Source organism: Theropithecus gelada, chromosome 9 (genome assembly GCF_003255815.1).
Source record: "Theropithecus gelada isolate Dixy chromosome 9, Tgel_1.0, whole genome shotgun sequence".
Classification (NCBI taxonomy): domain Eukaryota; kingdom Metazoa; phylum Chordata; class Mammalia; order Primates; family Cercopithecidae; genus Theropithecus; species Theropithecus gelada.
In genome coordinates, this window is record NC_037677.1 from 89,041,565 (window position 1) to 89,060,847 (window position 19,283).

Below are 19,283 nucleotides of genomic sequence, written 5' to 3' on the forward strand. Positions count from 1 at the left end.
ACCTCAGGTGATCTGCCTGCCTAGGCCTCCCAAAATGTTGGGATTACAGGTGTGAGCCACCACCCCCGGCCATTAGGTGTACTTTTGAGGAAATAGTAGAACATAGAAGGGAAAAAATTTCTGAGGAGGCATGATTATTGCAATAACTGACAAAATCAGTTTTCCTTGCTTGCGTAGATGGCTACAGGAAGGGAAATAAAAATTACTGGGCATCTGGATAAATTAGCATAAGTTAAAGCATTTCTTCTGATACAATGTCTAAAATTTACTAGTTGTTTTTTTTTTTTTTTTTTTTTTTGAGACAGAGTCTCTCTGTCTGTCGCCCGGCCTGGAGTGACAGTGGCACAATCTTGGCTCACTGCAGCCTCCACCTCCCAGGTTCAAGCAATTCTTCTGCCTCAGCCTCCTGAGTAGCTGGAACTGCAAGTGTGTACCACCACACCTGGCTAATTTTTGTATTTTTAGTAGAGACGGGATTTCACCATGTTGGTCAGGCTGGAAAATTTACTAGTTCTTATCAAGATAAATCTTATGTAGATACTTTCATTAGATTCCTTTCGTCATATCCATTTTGTCTAACACTTATTTTTTAAAATACAGCTGCTTAACACAGTTGAAGAAACTACAAAAGATGTATCTGATCTCCATTCCAAACTGGATCGTAAGAAGGCAGTTGACCAACACAATGCAGAAGCTCAGGATATTTTTGGCAAAAACCTGAATAGTCTGTTTAATAATATGGAGGAATTAATTAAGGATGGCAGCTCAAAACAAAAGGCCATGCTAGAAGTACATAAGACCTTATTTGGTAAGTTCAGGCTGTTCTGTTCTAGTCTTGATGTGTTAAGTGTGATGTTGATTTCAAAACTGATAATTTAATTTTGTGAAACATAGACGACAGTGTCACCAATACTCTCTACCATGCACAAACTATTTGTTCAGGCTGCAGATTAATGCTTTACTGTCTCTGAATTAAAACAAATCTTTTTCCCTCCCCACCCTCCCTTCTGTTTTCTATAAATTGTTACATTTATTAAGTAACTAAGTATATAAACGTTAGAAGTAGAAGTCCTCTTTTTCCCTGACTCTGGCTCCTGTCCCTGGGTCATTCACCATAGGTGTTATTGTTAAATTTCTTGGGCATTTTTCTAGAAATTTTCTGTGCATAAACATTCTGCAACTTTTTATTGGGGGGGGGGGCATGTATATCTTGATGGTTTGCTGTATTGTCAGAATATGTTTGTGTCTCATTGTTTTTAACTATTCTATTATCTCCCTTTAGAAAAAAGTATGTTTATTTAGTGTGAAATACTATCTTCATTATGGAAAATTTGGACATCTAGAAATATAAAAATTTAAAACATCATCTAGACTCTAGTCTCATTAAGCCAAGCACAATCAATACATTTTGGTATTGATTTCCAGTTTTTCTTTTCTTCTGTAAACTTACCATAATTCTGTATATTATTTTTAGTTAGAGATTAATTATAGAATATTCTAATTCTTTGTGCACTATGAATTATAGTTATGGGTCTGATACACTTACAAATATGTTAAGGGCTTACAGAGCACTGTAGAAAATATGTAATGTATATTTAAATATTTCCTTGCTTATGTAGAGAGCCAGTTCTTTTAAGCTCGTTATTACAAATTCTACAAGGGTATACTTTTGCCAACTTCTCTGAAATGGTTTGAACTGTATTTAATATATATATATGTGTATATCAAATATATTTATGTCAAAGTTTACATCTTTCTGTTTTTTTCTGTTTGTTCTAGGTAATCTGCTGTCTTCCAGTGTCTCTGCGTTAGATACCATTACTACAGTAGCACTTGGATCTCTCACATCTATTCCAGAAAATGTGTCTACTCGTGTTTCTCAGATTTTTAATATGATACTAAAAGAACAATCATTAGCAGCAGAAAGTAAAACTGTACTACAGGAACGGATTGTTAGTATATCTTTTAAAATATTTTTGAAGGATTACATTTGATAAGTATTTGATAAAATATTTTGAAGGGTTACATTTGATAAATCTTAATAAACAATGTTAACTGCTATTCTTTCATCTTAAGCTTTGCTAGACGCAGTCATAGACACGTCACTGTGAGAGTACATATATATATATTTTTTTTTTCTTTCTTTTTTTTTTTTTTTGAGACGGAGTCTTGCTCTGTCGCCCAGGAGTGCAGTGGCACCATCTCAGCTCACTGTAAGCTCCGCCTCCCAGGTTCATGCCATTCTCCTGCCTCAGCCTCCCGAGTAGCTGGGACTACAGGTGCCCGCCACCACGCCTGGCTAATTTTTTGTATTTTTAGTAGAGACGGGGTTTCACTGTGTTAGCCAGGATGATCTCGATCTCCTGACCTCGTGATCCGCCCACCTTAGCCTCCCAAAGTGCTGGGATTATAGGCGTGAGCCACCGTGCCCAGCCAGCGTCTCATTTTCTTTATTTTTATGTATTTTTTTTTTAGCCTCTCCTTTTCTCGGTTCACTGCAACCTCTGCCTCCTGGGTTCAAGCGATTCTCTTGCCTCAGCCTCCTGAGTAGATGGGATTATAGGCATGTGCCAACATGCCTGGCTAATTTTTTTTTTTTTTTTTTTTTTTTTTTAGTAGAGATGGGGTTTTACCATGTTGGTCTGGCTGGTCTCGAACTCCTAACCTCAAGCAATCCACCCACCTCAGCCTCCCAAAGTGCTGGGATTATAGGCGTGAGTCACCGTGCCCGGCCGAGAGTACGTCTATATTTTAAAAGACAGATCTCTCCACTGTTTATTCTCTCCCAGAAAGATTATTTTCAAATGTATGGAACTAACTTTTGAAACTTTTTTCACTCATGTCTTGTAACATTAGGAATAGGAGTTATTAGTGAGGCTTTTAATGACTAAAGGGCAAGTTTAGCACCACATGATAGCAAGGGATTTGTTAGTTGGCCCAGAAATTGGTAAGTCCCTCTTTCCTCAGGGGTCCTGGACCCAACCAGAAGGGGATATTGGGTAGTTAATTTTAAAACTACAGTAATATATGATAGTAATAATAGTGCAAGAAAAGTATGTTTAAGAATTCTGGGAACACATAACAATTCTTAGGGTTAGATCTGTGTGGCTGTGCCCTTCTGGGCCATAACTGTAAATCTTTTCTCCACAGTTCTATGGAAGTCACTCATCTAATTGCACTTCATATTACCTCCTTCATACTTGATTTATATAGTCTTTATTTTAAAATTGTATGGTTGGTCTAGGAAGTTCTTAGCCATATAATTTGTTTTCTGTGTGCAGGGTCTTTGCCTCCCTTTTTCAGTTTAACAATATTTATTAAACATTTCCAAGTAAATACTACAAATGTTAGCTGACCCTCTGCCTCAATTCATTGCTTAGATGACATTATTTGATAGGTTTTCTCAATCACCCAAATTTGACAGTGTTAAAAGATACCCTGTCAGTACTAACTTTTCAAATATTGATTCATTCATTAAATGGTCTCTATATGTACAAGCATACTTCAAAGATGTTGCAGGTTTGCTTCCAGACTACTGCAATAAAGTGAATATTACAATAAAGCAAGTCATGAATTTTTTGGTTTCCCAGTGCATATAAAGGTTATGTTGACCAGGCGCAGTGGCTCACGCCTGTAATTCCAGCAGACGCCTGGTGGGACAATCAGAACACAAACAACGTTTATCAATTACGTTTGCTGTCTTACAGGGGTACAGTTTATGGTACCCCAAGACAATTATAATAGTAACATCAAAGATCATTGATCACAGTGTGTAATGAAAAAGTTTGAAATACTGCAGTAGTTACCAAAATGTGATGCAGAGACAGAAAGTGAGCACATGATATTTGAAAAAAGTCACTGATAGACTTGCTCATGGTAGGGTAGCCACAAACCTTCAATTTGTAAAAATTTGGTATCTGTGATGCATAGTAAGGTGAAGCACAATAAAATAAGCTATGCCTGAATTGATATATTTCTACTTACCAAGTTACGATTTTTGCTTGAATTAAAAGAAAAGAGGAATGTTGCTGTCATAAAATTAGGTGAAATTGATATGCTAGCTCTTCTTTCCAAAAGAATGCCAGTAGGCCTATAAGTATTTACTAATGTATTTCTGTTATACTTCCTCAGCCCTATCCTACCAAAAGAGCTTAGATCAGGACTTTTTTTCTTTTTATAAATATTTCCAATCTATACTACATTCTTAATTTTTCCCATTTCTTGACAAGAACAACATCTTTCACAAGTTCTTCTGATACAATAGGATATAAGTCATCTCAGATCTTCAAAGTTAAATACTTCTAGCCCAAGGGCTAATCTTGATGACTACTTGGTCTCAGCCTTTTTGACTGGTAACCTAAACTTGTTTGAAATTTATTTTCTTAAAGTATACTTACAGGTTTTTTAAAATTTATTTTCTTTGGAGTGCTGAAATCTTAATTGATTGTCATTTTCCTCTCTTTTGAATTCTTCTGACTTCTATTTCATTAAACTATTAAATTGTTCTGGCTCGTGCGGCAGCTCATCACAGCACTTTGGGAGGCCGAGGTGGGTGGATCACCTGAGGTCAGGAGTTCGAGATCAGCCTGGCCAACATGGTGAAACCCTGTCTTTACAGAAATACAAAAATTAGCTAGGCATGGTAGCAGGTGCCTGTAATCCCAGCTACTTGGGAGGCTGAGGCAGGATAATTGCTTGAACCCAGGAGGCAGAGGTTGCAGTGAGCCGAGATCACGCCATTGCACTCCAGCCTGGGCCACAAGAGTGAAACTCTATCTCAGAAAAAGAAAAAAAAAAATTCTATGTTTTCACTGGGCTTGAAAAAAGAGAAATTATTATATTTATTGTAATATAATAAATTATAATAAATTATTATATTATTATATTGATTTATCTATGTAGACTATAAAGAACGGAGAATGGGGCCGGGCGCGGTGGCTCACGCCTGTAATCTCAGCACTTTGGGAGGCCTAGACGGGCAGATTATCTGAGGTCAGGAGTTTGAGACCAGCCTGGCCAACATGGCAAAACCCCATCTCTACTAAAAATACAAAAATTGCCTGGGTGTGGTGGCTCACACCTGTAATCCCAGCTACTCGGGAGGCTGAGGCAGGAGAATCACTTGAACCCATGAGGCAGAGGTTGCAGTGAGCCAAGATCTTGCCATGGTACTCCAACCTGGGCAACAGAATGAGACTCTGTCTCAAAAAAAAAAAAAAAAAAAAATGGAGAATGGAAATTTAGAATTTTAATGTGAATATTTAGCTACCAAAGTATTTAAGATATCATTTAGAAAGGTTTATGGAAGTGGAAGTATTCTTTTTAAAGACCTATTTGTTTATTTTTAAAACCAGAATGTACTCAAGACTGATCTTCTAACTTCACTGGAAACGATTTTATCCCCAACTGTGGTGTCTATACTGAAAATCAATAGTCAACTGAAGCATATTTTCAAGACTTCATTGACAGTGGCCGATAAGGTAACAAATGCTATGTTCTTAATATCTCAAAATTGATGTGTTGTTTAAGAAGGAAACTCATTTTTGTTTCTTCAAAGATAGAAGATCAAAAAAAGGAACTAGATGGCTTTCTCAGTATACTGCGTAACAATCTACACGAACTACAAGAAAATACCATTTCTTCCTTGGTTGAGTCACAAAAGCAATGTGGAAACCTAACTGAAGACCTGAAGACAATAAAGCAGACCCATTCCCAGGTATGTTGTTTAGCTGACTTGGGGAGTACAGAAAGAGAGTTTTAGGATGATTTGATATAACTTGATAATTAATCTATGTTATACAATCTGAATACTGTAAAACCTGAAACCTGAAAATACCATAGCCACTGTTGCTTATAACAGTAATTACTGTAAAGCAATCGAGAATACTTCTCTTAATATTTGAAGTTTTGCTACATCTAGAACCCCATGCAGAACCACAATATGACAAAACAGTCCTTTTCTCACATCAAGATGAAAGAGGAATCTGGAGAAACATACCTTTAGAGAAGAATGGTTATAACATTTAAAGTGAACATGTATCTACATTAAAACCTGCTAAGTTGCTTCTTTCTAGGATGGCATGGATAGTTGTCTTTCATAAACCAAGTCCTACTTTTCTCTTATTTCTGTCTCATTGATAGACATTTAAAACATAGTAAATTGATACAATTTATAATTCTTATTGATTATAAATGTAATTCATGATTTATCTTCCCTGTAAACTGTTCCTCATTATATGAGGCTTTAAACCAAAACCAAGCCTTCAAACCATAATCTATAAATATCAGATATATGAAAAACAGCTTCTGGTATTCTTAAGACTTTAATAATGACTGTCTAAAATTTTATTAAATAAGCTTATTATGATATGACTGAACTCTTGTAATAGTTAACATTTATTGAGCAATTAACTGTGTGTTTATTCCTCCCATCAATATAGATATAAATTCTATTACTAGTCAGATTTAATGAGGAAACTGAGACCTTGTGAGCATCTAATAGTATGTAGATCATCTTACAGAAGGTGGGAGTGATTGTATTACCTGAAAAGCATCCATGTTTGAGTGTCTCTTCTATGTGTTTCTTGGCAACTTAAAATTGCAGTATTTTCTCATACATCTGCGTAGGTTATTTCCCCTTAAGCCTGTTGAGAACTTTTTAGGTGTATATTCTAAGGCTGATCTAAGGCTTTTTATAAATTTACTGTTTTGAAATGCTTAAAATTGTTAGGCAGTTGTTTAAAAAAACAAAACAAAAAAATCTGATCTGAAAAGTATCTTAGCATGAATAATTTGGCTTCCCTGGCTTTAAGAAAGCAAGTTCAGTTTGTGAGCTATTTCTTAGGTTTTCCAGAACTTGAAATGAGCACTATTAAAATAATTGTGTAAAACTTTGAACACATTTACATATGGATAAATATGATAATACCTGCATTAGCATTCAAATTATTAATCTGATAATACCTTTGAGACTAGTAAAAATACTGACAGACTTTATTCATAATCAGAATGTTAGATATGTATTGTCAACTGATGTGTTATTCAGAGATACTGGCCAACGAGCAGACTGAACAGTGAATAAGAATGTTAGATGTATTTTCAGCTCTTCCTTGGTCATTAGGATGGCTTCTTCATTTTGCAATGTAGCATGTTATATGCCTGCAAGAGCTTGTTTTCAAAAATGTAAAATATGAGCAAAGATAAGACTATTTACATTTTGTTAATATGATCCAACTAGGTTCTGTAAAATTTTTTAGCTCCAGTAATTGATATTTTTGGATTGCTTGACCCGTTAGTATATCACATTAATTTTCCCTTCTAGTAGTGTTATCAGTTAAAAAGCTACTACATACATCTGTCAAAGTTGGTCTTAAACATAATGTGATATATGGGGTTGTTTGAGTAGTTTTGAGGTACACTGAAAGTAATTTGTTACTTACAGCTAAAATAGTAAAGTTTGCTAATTATTTACTTTTTAAAAAATCCTGGCTGGATGTGATGGCTCACATCTGTAATCTCAGCACTTTGAGAGGCTGAGGCAGGTTGATACCTGAGGCTAGGAGTTTGAGACCAGTCTGGTCAACATAGTGAGACCACGTCTCTACAAAAAAAAAAAATTGTTTAAATTAGCCAGGCATGGTGGCTCATGCCTGTAGCCCCAACTACTTGGGGACTGAGGAAAGAGGATCCCTTGAGCCCAGGAGGTTGAAGCTGCAGTGAGCCTTGATTGTGCCACTGCACTACAGCTTGGACAACAGAGTGAGACCCTGTCTCTAAAAAAAAAAAAATCCTACATTTTAATATCACTTCCACCGCTTTCCTCTGTGGAAGAAAGGTAGAGTTAAAGCTCTCTTGTCAAGAATTTATATAATTAACACCTATGGACAATACTTCTTGTTTTGTTACCAGTCATAAAAAATGTTCAAGTGTCATAATTTTAAGTCTCCTCACTTCCCACACTTTTCTTACAGGAACTTTGCCAGTTAATCAGTCTTTGGACAGAGAGATTCTGTGCTTTGGAGGAAAAGTGTGAAAATATACAGAAACCACTTAGTAGTGTCCAGGAAGATATACAGCAGTAAGCTATTTTAAAATTCTCTTAAACTTTTCTGTAAGTCTGAAATTATTTCAGAAGAAAAAGCTTTAAATAGTACAAATAATTCCTCTGTGTACTTTCAAATTTTGTTGATATTTTATTATGTATGTGTATATATACATGCATATAAATGTCTTTTCATTGCATATTTGTGCTCTCTTTTAAGACAGTGAAAAACCTGGCTGTTATCCACAATATATTTTTGAATTTCCTCAATTTTAGAAAACACACTAAGTAATTTCACAATTTCTAACCTATATTACTGATGAAAAATTTACTAACTAGAGCAGGGTTTGGCAAACTATGGATAGCAGGCTGGATGCCTATTATTGCAAATAATTTCATTGGACACTGTCATATCTGTTTACATGTTGTCTTTGGCTGCCTTTGCACTGCAGTGGCAAAGTTGAGTCATTGCATCCAAGTCATTGAACAATAGCCTAAAATATTTGCTATCTGGCTTTTCAAGAAAAAGTTTGCTGATTCCTGTATTAGAGTTTTGTTTTGTTTTTTCATTTTTGTTTTTGTTTTTGAGATGGAGTCTTGCTCTGTCACCCAGGCTGGAGTGCAGTGGTGCGATCTCGGCTCACTGCAAGCTCCGCCTCCCGGGCTGACGCCATTCTCCTGCCTCAGCCTCCCAACTAGCTGGGACTACAGGTGCCCGTCACCACTCCTAGCTAATTTTTTGTATTTTTAGTAGAGACGGGGTTTCACCATGTTAGCCAGGATGGTCTCTATCTCCTGACCTCGTGATCTGCCCGCCTCGACCTCCCAAAGTGCTGCGATTACAGGCGTGAGCCACCGCGCCCGGCCCTGTTTTGTTTTTTGAGACAAAAACAAACAACCTGCTCTGTAGCCCAGGCTGGAGTACAGTGGCCCGAGTGCAGTGGCGTGATCTCGGCTCATTGCAACCTCCGCCTCCCAAGTTCAGGCGATTCTCCTGCCTCAGCCTCCCGAGTAGCTGGGATTATAGGCACATACCACCATGCCTGGCTAATTTTTTGTATTTTTAGTAGAGATGGGGCTTCGCCATTTTGGCCAGGCTGGTCTTGAACTCCTGGTCTCAACTGATCTCCCACCTCGACCTCCCAAAGTACTGGGATTGCAGGTGTGAATCACTGTCCCCCGCCTATATTAGAGTTTAATGTTGCTTTGTAGCCTCATTGCTTGCCAGTTCTGGCCTGTATTAGAGTTTAAGGTTGCTTTGTAGCCTCATTGCTTGCCAGTTCCGCATACTTACCATACACTACAGTCAGACCTATGTTTTCTTTTTTAGGAATTTTATAACTTTATGGTTTAACATTTATATTCATAATCCATTTAAAAATTTTTATATAACATAGGAGATTTGCCAGGTTTCAGTTTTTTTTTTGCCTATAGAGTATTCTATTCTCCTGAGGAGAAAGATACTATATTTACCCTATTTTTCCCCATTTAATTCCTAAATTAAACTTCCTAAAGTTTCAAGCTTTCTTTGGTGTGAAGAACTTCTTGTAGTCTTTAAGGGTGGGTCTGCTGGACACAAATTCTGTTTTCCTTTGTCCAAGAATGTCTTGATTTCCCCTGCATTCCTGAAAGGTATTTTCGCTGGCTATGGAATTCAGGGTTGACAATTATTTTTTTCCAGCATTTGAAATATGCTATTCATTTTCTTCTTCTGGCCACTATGAAATGAGAAATCCACTGCCATTCAAGTAATTGTTCCCTTATAGGCAATGGTACAGCTGCTTTCAAAACTTTTTTGTCTTTAGAAACTTGATTATATTTTGTCTACTCATATTTCTTTGAGTTTATTCTATTTGGGTTTTGTTTAGCTGCTTCAATCTGTAGGCTTATGCCTTTCGCCAAAACTTGGGAATTTTTCATCTATTAATTCTTTGAATAGTTTTCAGCCCTATACTCTTTTTTTCTCTGCCCCAATGACTTTGATGACACAAATGCTAAATCTTTTATTTTGGTCCCTCAGGAGATACGTATATTTCTTATAGATATATATATATTCTCTTTGTTGTTCACATTGGGGAAATTCTATTGATCTGTCTTCATATTTACTGAGTCTCCTTCTGTCATCTCTAACCTACTGTTAAACCCATTCAGTGAGGTGTTTTATTTCAGTTATTGCTTTTTTATTTTTAGTTTTATAATTTTCATTTGCTTTTTTTATACCTTGTTTCTTAGCTAGGATTTTTTTTTTCCCCAGGAGTATTTTAATTTCTTTTTAGAGCATTTTTATGATGGCTGCTTTAAAATCCTTTCCAGACAATTGCAACATCTGAGTTTTCTTGTTGTTGGCGTCTATTGATTGTCTTTTCTCATTCAACTTGTGATTTTGTGATTCTTGATAAGTGATTCCATATTGTACCTTGAAGATTTTGGGTATTATGTTAGGAGATTCAGGATCTTATTTAAGTATTTTTTAGCTGGCATTTACCCTGTTTAGGCTTAGCATACAGATCCAGGCTCACTTTTATGGGCTGTGGTTCCACTGACAATTTAGTTTTTAGAGCCCTTGCAGTGTTACTCTGATAATGCTTTGTTTGTGTGCTACCCACATGAGAAAAATCTGTATTCTGCTTTTGTTGGATGAAGTGTTCTGTATGTGTCACTTTGATCAAGTTGATTAATAGTGCTATTCAGGTCATCCACGGCCTTACTGAGTTTCTGCCTATTTGTTCTCTCAATGACTAAGAGGGGAGTATTGAAATCTCTAATTGTAGATTTATCTGTTTTTTTTTAATTAGTTCTATCAGTTTTTGCCTCATGTATCTGAAACTCTGTTGTTGGGTGCATATACATTTAGGATTATTATACCTCCTTGGAGAATTGACCTCTTTATCATTATGTAATATCCACTTTTATTTCTGATAATCTGTCTTGTTCTGAAGTCTGTTTTGTCTGAAATGAATACAGATTCTCCAGCTTTCCTTTGATTGCTATTTGTATGATGTATCCTTCTCCATCTCTTTACTTTTGGTCTAAGTCTTTTTTTTTTTTTTTTTTTTTTTAAGACAGAGTCTCGCTCTGTCGCCCAGGCTGGAGTGCAGTGGCGCTGTCTCCCTCGCTGCAAGCTCCGCCTCCTGGGTTCACGCCATTCTCCTGCCTCAGCCTCCCGAGTAGTTGGGACTACAGGCACCTGCCACCACGCCCGGCTAATTTTTTTGTATTTTTAGTAGAGGCGGGATTTCACCGTGGTAGCCAGGATGGTCTCGATCTCCTGACCTCGTGATCTGCCCGCCTTGGCCTCACAAAGTGCTGGGATTACAGGCATGAGCCACCGTGCCCGGCCCTTTTGGTCTAAGTCTTTATATTTAAAGTGGGTTTCTTATAGACAGCATATAGTTGGGTCTTGCTTTTTCATCAAATTTATAATCTATGATGATTTATTTATTTATTTGAGACAGAGTCTTTTGCTGTGTGGCCCAGGCTGGAGTACAGTGGTGCAATCTTGGCTCACTGCAGCCTCTGCCTCCTGGGTTCAAGCGATTCTCCTGCCTCAGCCTCCTGAGTAGCTGGGGCTATAGGCACACACCACCATGCCCAGCTAATTTTTGTATTTTTACTAGAGATGGGGTTTCACCGTGTTGGCCAGGCTGGTTTCGAACTCCTGACCTCAAGTGATTTACCTGCCCTGGCCTCCCAAAGTGCTGGGATTATAGGTGTGAGCCACTGCACCCAGCTGCCTTTCCTCATTTAAATTGAGCAATTTTTATGTTTTTATTTTATCTCTTCCATTGACTTATTTATACTTTTAAAATTTTCCCTTTTTAGTAGTATTTCTAGGATTTAAAGTATAGATTTTTTTTTTTTTTTTTTTTTGAGATAGAGTCTCACTCTGTCGCCCAGGCTGGAGTGCAGTGGTGCGATCTCCACTCACTGCAAGCTCCGCCTCCCAGGTTCACGCCATTCTCCTGCCTCAGCCTCCCGTGTAGCTGGGACTACAGGTGCCTGCCACTGCGCCCGGCTAATTTTTGTATTTTTAGTAGAGACGGGGTTTCACCGTGTTAGCCAGGATGGTCTCAATCTCCTGACCTCGTGATCCACCTGTCTTGGCCTCCCAAAGTGCTGGGATTACAGGTGTGAGCCACCGCGCCTGGCTAAAGTATACATTTTAAGATAATTTGAATCCATTATCAAATAATTTGCCATTTCACGTGTAGTGAAAGGACATTATAATAGTATATTCCTGTTTCCTCTTTCCCATTTGTCATTATTTTCATATATTTTACTTAGGTGTTTATATATGCAATAAACACCCAATAGATTACTTGGATTGCTTTATCTTCATTTTTAATGTATCTGTTAGATTTTTTTTTTGTTTTGAGAGGGAGTCTTTGGTATTTGTCATTATTTTCATATATTTTACTTAGGTGTTTGTATATGCAGTAAACACCTAATACATTGTTACTTGGATTGCTTTATCTATTTTCTTTTTTAATGTATCTACTAGATTTTTTTTTTTTTTTTTGAGAGGGAATCTTTGGTCTGTCACCCAGGCTGGAGTGCAGTGGCGCAATCTTGGCTCACTGCAACCTCTGTCTGCCAGGTTCAAGCAATTCTCCTGCCTCAGCCTTCCAAGTAGCTGGGATTACAGGCACTCATCACCACGCCAGGCTAATTTTTGTATTTTTAGTAGAGATGGGGTTTCACCATGTTGGCCAGGCTGGTCTCAAACTCCGGACCTTGTGATTGCCCGCCTCGGCCTCCCAAAGTGCTGGGATTACAGGTGTGAGCCACTGCGCCTGGCCGAAAATTTTTAATTGCATATGTGGCTCCTATTATACTTCTGTTGAGCAGTGCTGTTCTAGAACTGTAGCTATCATTTATATATCCCTACCTAACTTCTATCATTTGTTTTTCAACCCTGTTTTTGATCCTGTTAAGTATAGCGTGTTCCATTGTGAGCTCTTCCTATATGCTGAATCAAAAAAGTATTTCCTACTTTTTATTCCTGGTATCTAGACTGATGGATTTCTATGCCATTCCATGGCTTTGGAGGAAATACTAGAGTGGGGTTGAAGTAGGAAGAGAAGTGTGATATAGTTTCTTAAGGCCCATGTAAATCATTTTTCCTGCTTTCCTGACATTTATTGTCTACACCAGTGTTTCCCAGTATGGTCTAGGGACTTTGTATTCATCACTCAGGAATCTAGGTGATGTTTTTTTTTTTTTTTTTTTTGAGACGGAGTCTCGCTCTGTCACCCAGGCTGGAGTGCAGTGGCCGGATCTCAGCTCACTGCAAGCTCCTCCTCTCGGGTTCACGCCATTCTCCTGCCTCAGCCTCCCGAGTAGCTGGGACTACAGGCAACCGCCACTTCGCCCGGCTAGTTTTTTGTATTTTTTAGTAGAGACGGGGTTTCACCGTGTTAGCCAGGATGGTCTCGATCTCCTGACCTCGTGATCCGCCCGTCTCGGCCTCCCAAAGTGCTGGGATTACAGGCTTGAGCCACCGCGCCCGGCCCTAGGTGATGTTTATATACACACTGAACATAACTGCACTTGGCATTTATTGTCATGGCTTGTAATATTTTTAACTCAATCTCATCTTCCCATTAAGTTGTGAGGTTTTGTTTTGTTTTGGTTTTTGTTTTGTTTTGAGACAGAGTCTCACTCTGTTGCCCAGGCTGAAGTACAATGACACAATCTCGGCTCACTGCAACCTCTGCCTCCCAGGATCAAGCAATTCTCCTGCCTCACTCTCTCCCAAGTAGCTGAGATTACAGGCACCCACCACCACACCTGGCTAATTTATTGTATTTTTAATAGAGACAGGGCTTCACCATATTGGCCAGACTGGTCTCTAACTCCTGACCTCAGGTGATCCGCCTGCCTCGGCCTCCCAAAGTGCTGGGATTACAGGTGTGAGCCACTGTGCCCTTTTTTCAATCATTATGACTTTCATTTGTAGGTTTGGTTTTCAACATCTTGGCTGACTCACTTGGTTTACCCACGTGGTGTACCATCTAGTGGTAATAAAGAGTCACTTCATTCCACAAGGTTTAAATCTTGTCCTGTAAGATAACTTGGAATGCTATTATAGGGAAACTTACAAAGAGGGAAATTATCAGTGAATTTTAAATGTATGTCTAACCAACATTAATTTTATATCAAGTTTATGTTATATTGTTCTATATGTATAATTTGTCACACCCCAATATAATTTTCTTTTAATTATTAGAAAGCTTTATAGCTAATTTAAACATAACGTTTGTAATGTTCATGATTTGTTTTATATACTAGGCAAGGGAAACTGCTTAATAACAGAATAAATGACTGATTGTCCAATTTAGGGACTAGACAAGAGGCTGTAGTAGATGCCTTGAAGTAACATTGCTTAGTAAGAGGAATAAAACAAGCAGACAGATTTTGAAAGCATCGTAACTGAAGGAGGGCTGTGAAAGGTTTCATGAGCAAAGATGATCCTTTCAAAGGTCATTTAATGGCAATGCTGTGAAAAGACAGTGGCCAAGGCATCCATTCTCAATGTCGATTTATTAAGATCACAGGCCCTGGAGCCAGACTGCCCACGTTCAGATCTGCCACTTAAGAGATGAGTGATCTTGGGAAGTTATATATCCTTTGAGTCTTAATTCCCCATTTCAACAGTGTCATTCTCTTTTCCTATAGGAAATCTACGGATATAGTCAACAAAATGACTTTTCACAGTCAAAAATTTTGTGCTGATTCTGATGGCTTGTCACAGGAACTCAGAAATTTTAACCAAGAAGGTACAAAATTGGTTGAAGAGTCTGTAAAACACTCTGATAAACTCAATGGCAACCTGGAAAAAATATCTCAGGAGACTGAACAGCGATGTGAGTCTCTGAACACAAGAACAGTTTATTTTTCTGAACACTGGGTATCTTCCTTAAATGAAAGGGAACAGGAACTTCAGAACTTATTGGAGGTAATAACTTTATAACTAGAACTTACTTTGGGGAGAATAATAATCAGAAAATTAAATATTCTTGGCTGAGAATAGATTTCAAAACAAATGATATTTTAAGCTATAATCACTTAAACTTTTAAGTATAATATTTGGTATGCTTACACATGATCTTGTTTTGTGCTTTGGTATATGTCTTCTCGATCTTGGAATTAATTTAACATTTATACAGTTTCTTTCCTGTATTTATCCTTGGTTTCTGACTTAGTAGTTTCTTCAAAGAAGGGCAGCCTGTCTTTGATATGTAATACCTTCCACTTATATATGCTTTTTTTTTTTTTTTTTTGAGACAGAGTCTCGCTTCGTTGCCCAGGCTGGTGTGCAATGGCACGATCTCAGCTCACTGCAACATCCGCCTCCCAGGTTCAAGCAATTCTCCCGCCTCAGCCTCCCGAGTAGTTGGGATTGCAGGCACCCGCCACCACACCCAGCTACTTTTTTTGTATTTTTAGTAGAGACGGGGTTTCACTATGTTGGCCAAGCTGGTCTCGAACTCCTGACCTCTTGATCTACCCACCTTGGCCTCCCAAAGTGCTGGAATTACAGGCATGAGCCACTGCGCCCGGCCTATCTATGCTTTTTACTTTTCTCCAAGTACATTCAAACCTATTATTGTTTTAAGTATTTAGGTTATTGTTCTGGTAACCAAAGGATACTTGATAGGTTTATGGATTCGCTTAAACTTAATACTTGCACAAGCCCTTTGTAACTTGGTTTTTTCTTTCTTTGCATTAGAAGGATTTTACTAACATTCTCAGGAAGTAGGTTACAAAGAATTAAAAATTTTAATCTATATAAGCTGTTTTCACTAAAAGGAACTAGAGTTTGTATACAAATAACTAATTTCAGATTTGTGATAGGAAATGTACAATATATGACCCTAGAGATCTTGTCATACCAGAAAGTAAAAAAGCTGTTAAAGATTTCTGAGGGGCCGGGCGCAGTGGCTCAAGTCTGTAATCCCAGCACTTTGGGAGGCCGAGACGGGCGGATCACGAGGTCAGGAGATTGAGACCATCCTGGCTAACCCGGTGAAACCCCGTCTCTACTAAAAAATACAAAAAACTAGCCGGGCGCGGTGGCGGGCGCCTGTAGTCCCAGCTACATGGGAGGCTGAGGCAGGAGAATGGTGTAAACCCGGGAGGCGGAGCTTGCAGTGAGCTGAGATCGCGCCACTGCACTCCAGCCCGGGCGACAGAGCGAGACTCCATCTCAAGGTTGTCAAAAGGTCTTAGTAGCCAACCTCCCCATGTTCAAAGGTGGTATAATTTGAGCATCAAAAAGAATAATGGCCATAAAGGATTAAAACACATCAAATATATTAAAACTTAGGAACTCATAAAAATTTCATAGGTCTTCTTTGGATCATGCCAGGGAAGCAAAACATTGTCCTGAAAATGGGTAAAGAAGAAGAAACAATATAGCATCCTAAAAAACAATATAGCATCCATCTGTCTTTCCATATCTTGGTTTAGCAGGGTAATGAAGAAAAGTTTTCATTAGACTCTAAGCTAATAAAATGGAGAAGAAATGATAGAATATATCACCAGTATGCAACTCTTAATAAAATAACCCCTGTGGATATTAATGATGGCTTAAACCATTTGATCAAAAGCTGATGGGGAACTTTATAATTAATAGGCTAACCATACCTGAACTCACTGATAAATCTTTTTTTTTTTTTTTTGAGATGAAGTCTTGCTCTGTTGCCCAGGCTGGAGTGCAGTGGCGCAATCTCGGCTCACTGCAAGCTCCGCCTCCCGGGTTCACGCCATTCTCCTGCCTCAGCCTCCCGAGTAGCTGGGACTACAGGCGCCCGCCGCTGCGCCCGGCTAATTTTTTCTATTTTTAGTAGAGACGGGGTTTCACCATGGTCTCGATCTCCTGACCTTGTGATCCACCCGCCTCGGCCTCCCAAAGTGCTGGGATTACAGGCGTGAGCCACCGCGCCCGGCCACTGATAAATCTTAACATGAGAGACCCAGCAAAGCATTTTGTGTTTGCTGTACTACCTATGAAATATTCTTGCTAAAAAATTAAACCTGAATTAAATCAAGCCTTTAGGTCTAGCCAGTTTGTAGAAAATAAAGCATAGAAATGCAGTTGACCAAATCCAGAATTTGAGGTGTTCAATAGGGTAAAGACCTCATGTCTTCAGCAACAAGTTTTTTTCCAAGGGAAAAAAATAGGAGAAAAGATAACCTGTAGACCAAAAGAGACTTAAGACTAGAGGTCCTTAAGTCTTAGTTGGCCTGAGGCAGTCCTTGTTGAAGTTGTATTCGAATGATTATTATGAATGGGCCCTTTCACTCTAAAAGGTTTCCAATTTGGATGATAAATTATATAGTGACCGACTTAAGACCTATAAACCAAATCTAGTGGTGAATTCTGGTTCAAACAAAGCAATTGTAACACACATTTGAGACAACTGGTGAAGTCTGAACATGGACTAGACATTTGATAGGAAGGAATCAGTGTTAACATTTTCAGATGTGATAGTGGTCTTAAAGTGCTCTTACCTCTTAGAGATACATGCTGAAGTAAATGGATGAAATGATACAGGATTTGTTTCAAAATAATCCTGGGTTTGTGAAGGAGTTAAGTGGCCAGTCCTGTTGGTAAATGTTTGTACTCTACTTGTTGGTAAATGTTGAAGCTGGGTAATGAATACAAGGAGATTAATTATACTGTTCTCTCTACTTTTGTATGTGTTTTAAAATCTTTTATTATGAAGGCCAGGCGTGGTGGCTCATGCCTATAATCTTTGGAGGCCAAGGTGGGCAGATTGCTTGACCCCAGGAGTTTGAGACCAGCTTGGGCAACATGGTGAAACCCCATCTCTTCAAAAAATACATAAATTAGCCAGGCATGCCTATAGTCCCAGCTACCTGGGAGGCTACCTGGCTTGAGCCTGGGAGGTCAAGGCTATAGTGAGCCCTAGTCATGCCACTGCACTCCAGCCTGGGCAACAGAGTGAGACTTGTCTCAAAAAAAAAAAAAAAAAAATTTATGGAAAAGGTAAGGGGAAATATGATATTGAATAAAACACTGGCAACTTTAATTTTAGTAATAAACACTTGTTTGCATCATTTACAGGTTGTAAACCAATGTTGTGAGGCTTCAAGTTCAGACATCACTGAGAAATCAAATGGACATAAGGCAGCTCATGAGAGGCAGCATAACATTTTTCTTGGTCAGATGACTATTGATGAAGAAAAATTGATAGCACAAAATCTAGAACTTAATGAAACCATAAAAATTGGTTTGACTAAGCTTCATTGCTTTCTGGAACAGGATCTGAAACTGGATATCCCAACAGGTACTTTAAAAGAGAAATAGAATTGTTAAATTTTTTGAAGTCGAATTCAACTCTATGTAGTGTCAGATGTTCAGAAAAATTAGGTCCTGCCGTTGCCTGACAGGAATTTACCATCTCACTGTAATCAACTCAAAATGGGAAAACTGGAACCTTAAAATAGTTTTAATCAAGTGTCATGATATAGGTGGTATCACAATTCAGTAAAATTTCACATACATTCAGGGAATTGACTTTGTTAATAGGGGATATTTTCAAAACAAATACAAACCTAGCACTGTTTGTAAAAGGACATTTTAATACCACAAATATTGGAGAGATGTAACTAACTAAATCGAGTTTAATGCAAAGTTTACCACATTGTGCATTTTGTTCTGTGTTCCTCTCATTTTGTCATAGACTATTGCCATTTAGGAATCCCTGTTTTAAGAGATGAGGGATCACCGTGGACCACTGGCATTTAGGAATCGACATTTTGAGAGATCAGATATGTCAAAGATCATTGTAGGCTGTAATGATTCAGGAAGGTCTTCATGGAAGAGATGTAACAAGCTGTTTTTTTTTTTTTTTTTTAGCAGAAAAACATTTAAATTTTATTGACAACAGAAATAATTTATAGCCCAACCCAGTACACAAAAATGGTGGCTATGTCCCAGTGAGTTGATTTCACGACTCACTAATGAACTGTGACCCACAGATGGACAAATACATTGCAGGGTATTAAATGGCCTGGAGAATCACCAGAAAAGAACAGTCTTGCCTGTGCTTCCACAAACTGGGTGGCCAAGTAAACTGATAGTTCCAGAAGCACTCCATGTATATAACCCACATCCTCAAAACAATGCCTGGTGTCTCATAGAATCTGATGGACAAAACCTAAGTAACACCAAAAACCCTGACACAAAGGAATTTGAGAAACATAGTAAAGA

General features: G+C 38.2%; 1 protein-coding gene across 1 annotated transcript in view; it reads left to right on the forward strand.

Annotated features, from left to right (window-relative positions):
• Positions 1–19,283, forward strand: part of KIF11 (kinesin family member 11) — a 68,099-nt gene that overhangs the window by 41,060 nt on the left and 7,756 nt on the right. The window contains exons 13-19 of the mRNA XM_025397958.1: positions 601–808; positions 1,780–1,952; positions 5,355–5,480; positions 5,558–5,716; positions 7,971–8,077; positions 14,720–14,999; positions 18,135–18,357. Coding sequence (XP_025253743.1) covers positions 601–808; positions 1,780–1,952; positions 5,355–5,480; positions 5,558–5,716; positions 7,971–8,077; positions 14,720–14,999; positions 18,135–18,357 — 1,276 coding nt within the window. The remainder of the gene's footprint in view (positions 1–600; positions 809–1,779; positions 1,953–5,354; positions 5,481–5,557; positions 5,717–7,970; positions 8,078–14,719; positions 15,000–18,134; positions 18,358–19,283) is intronic.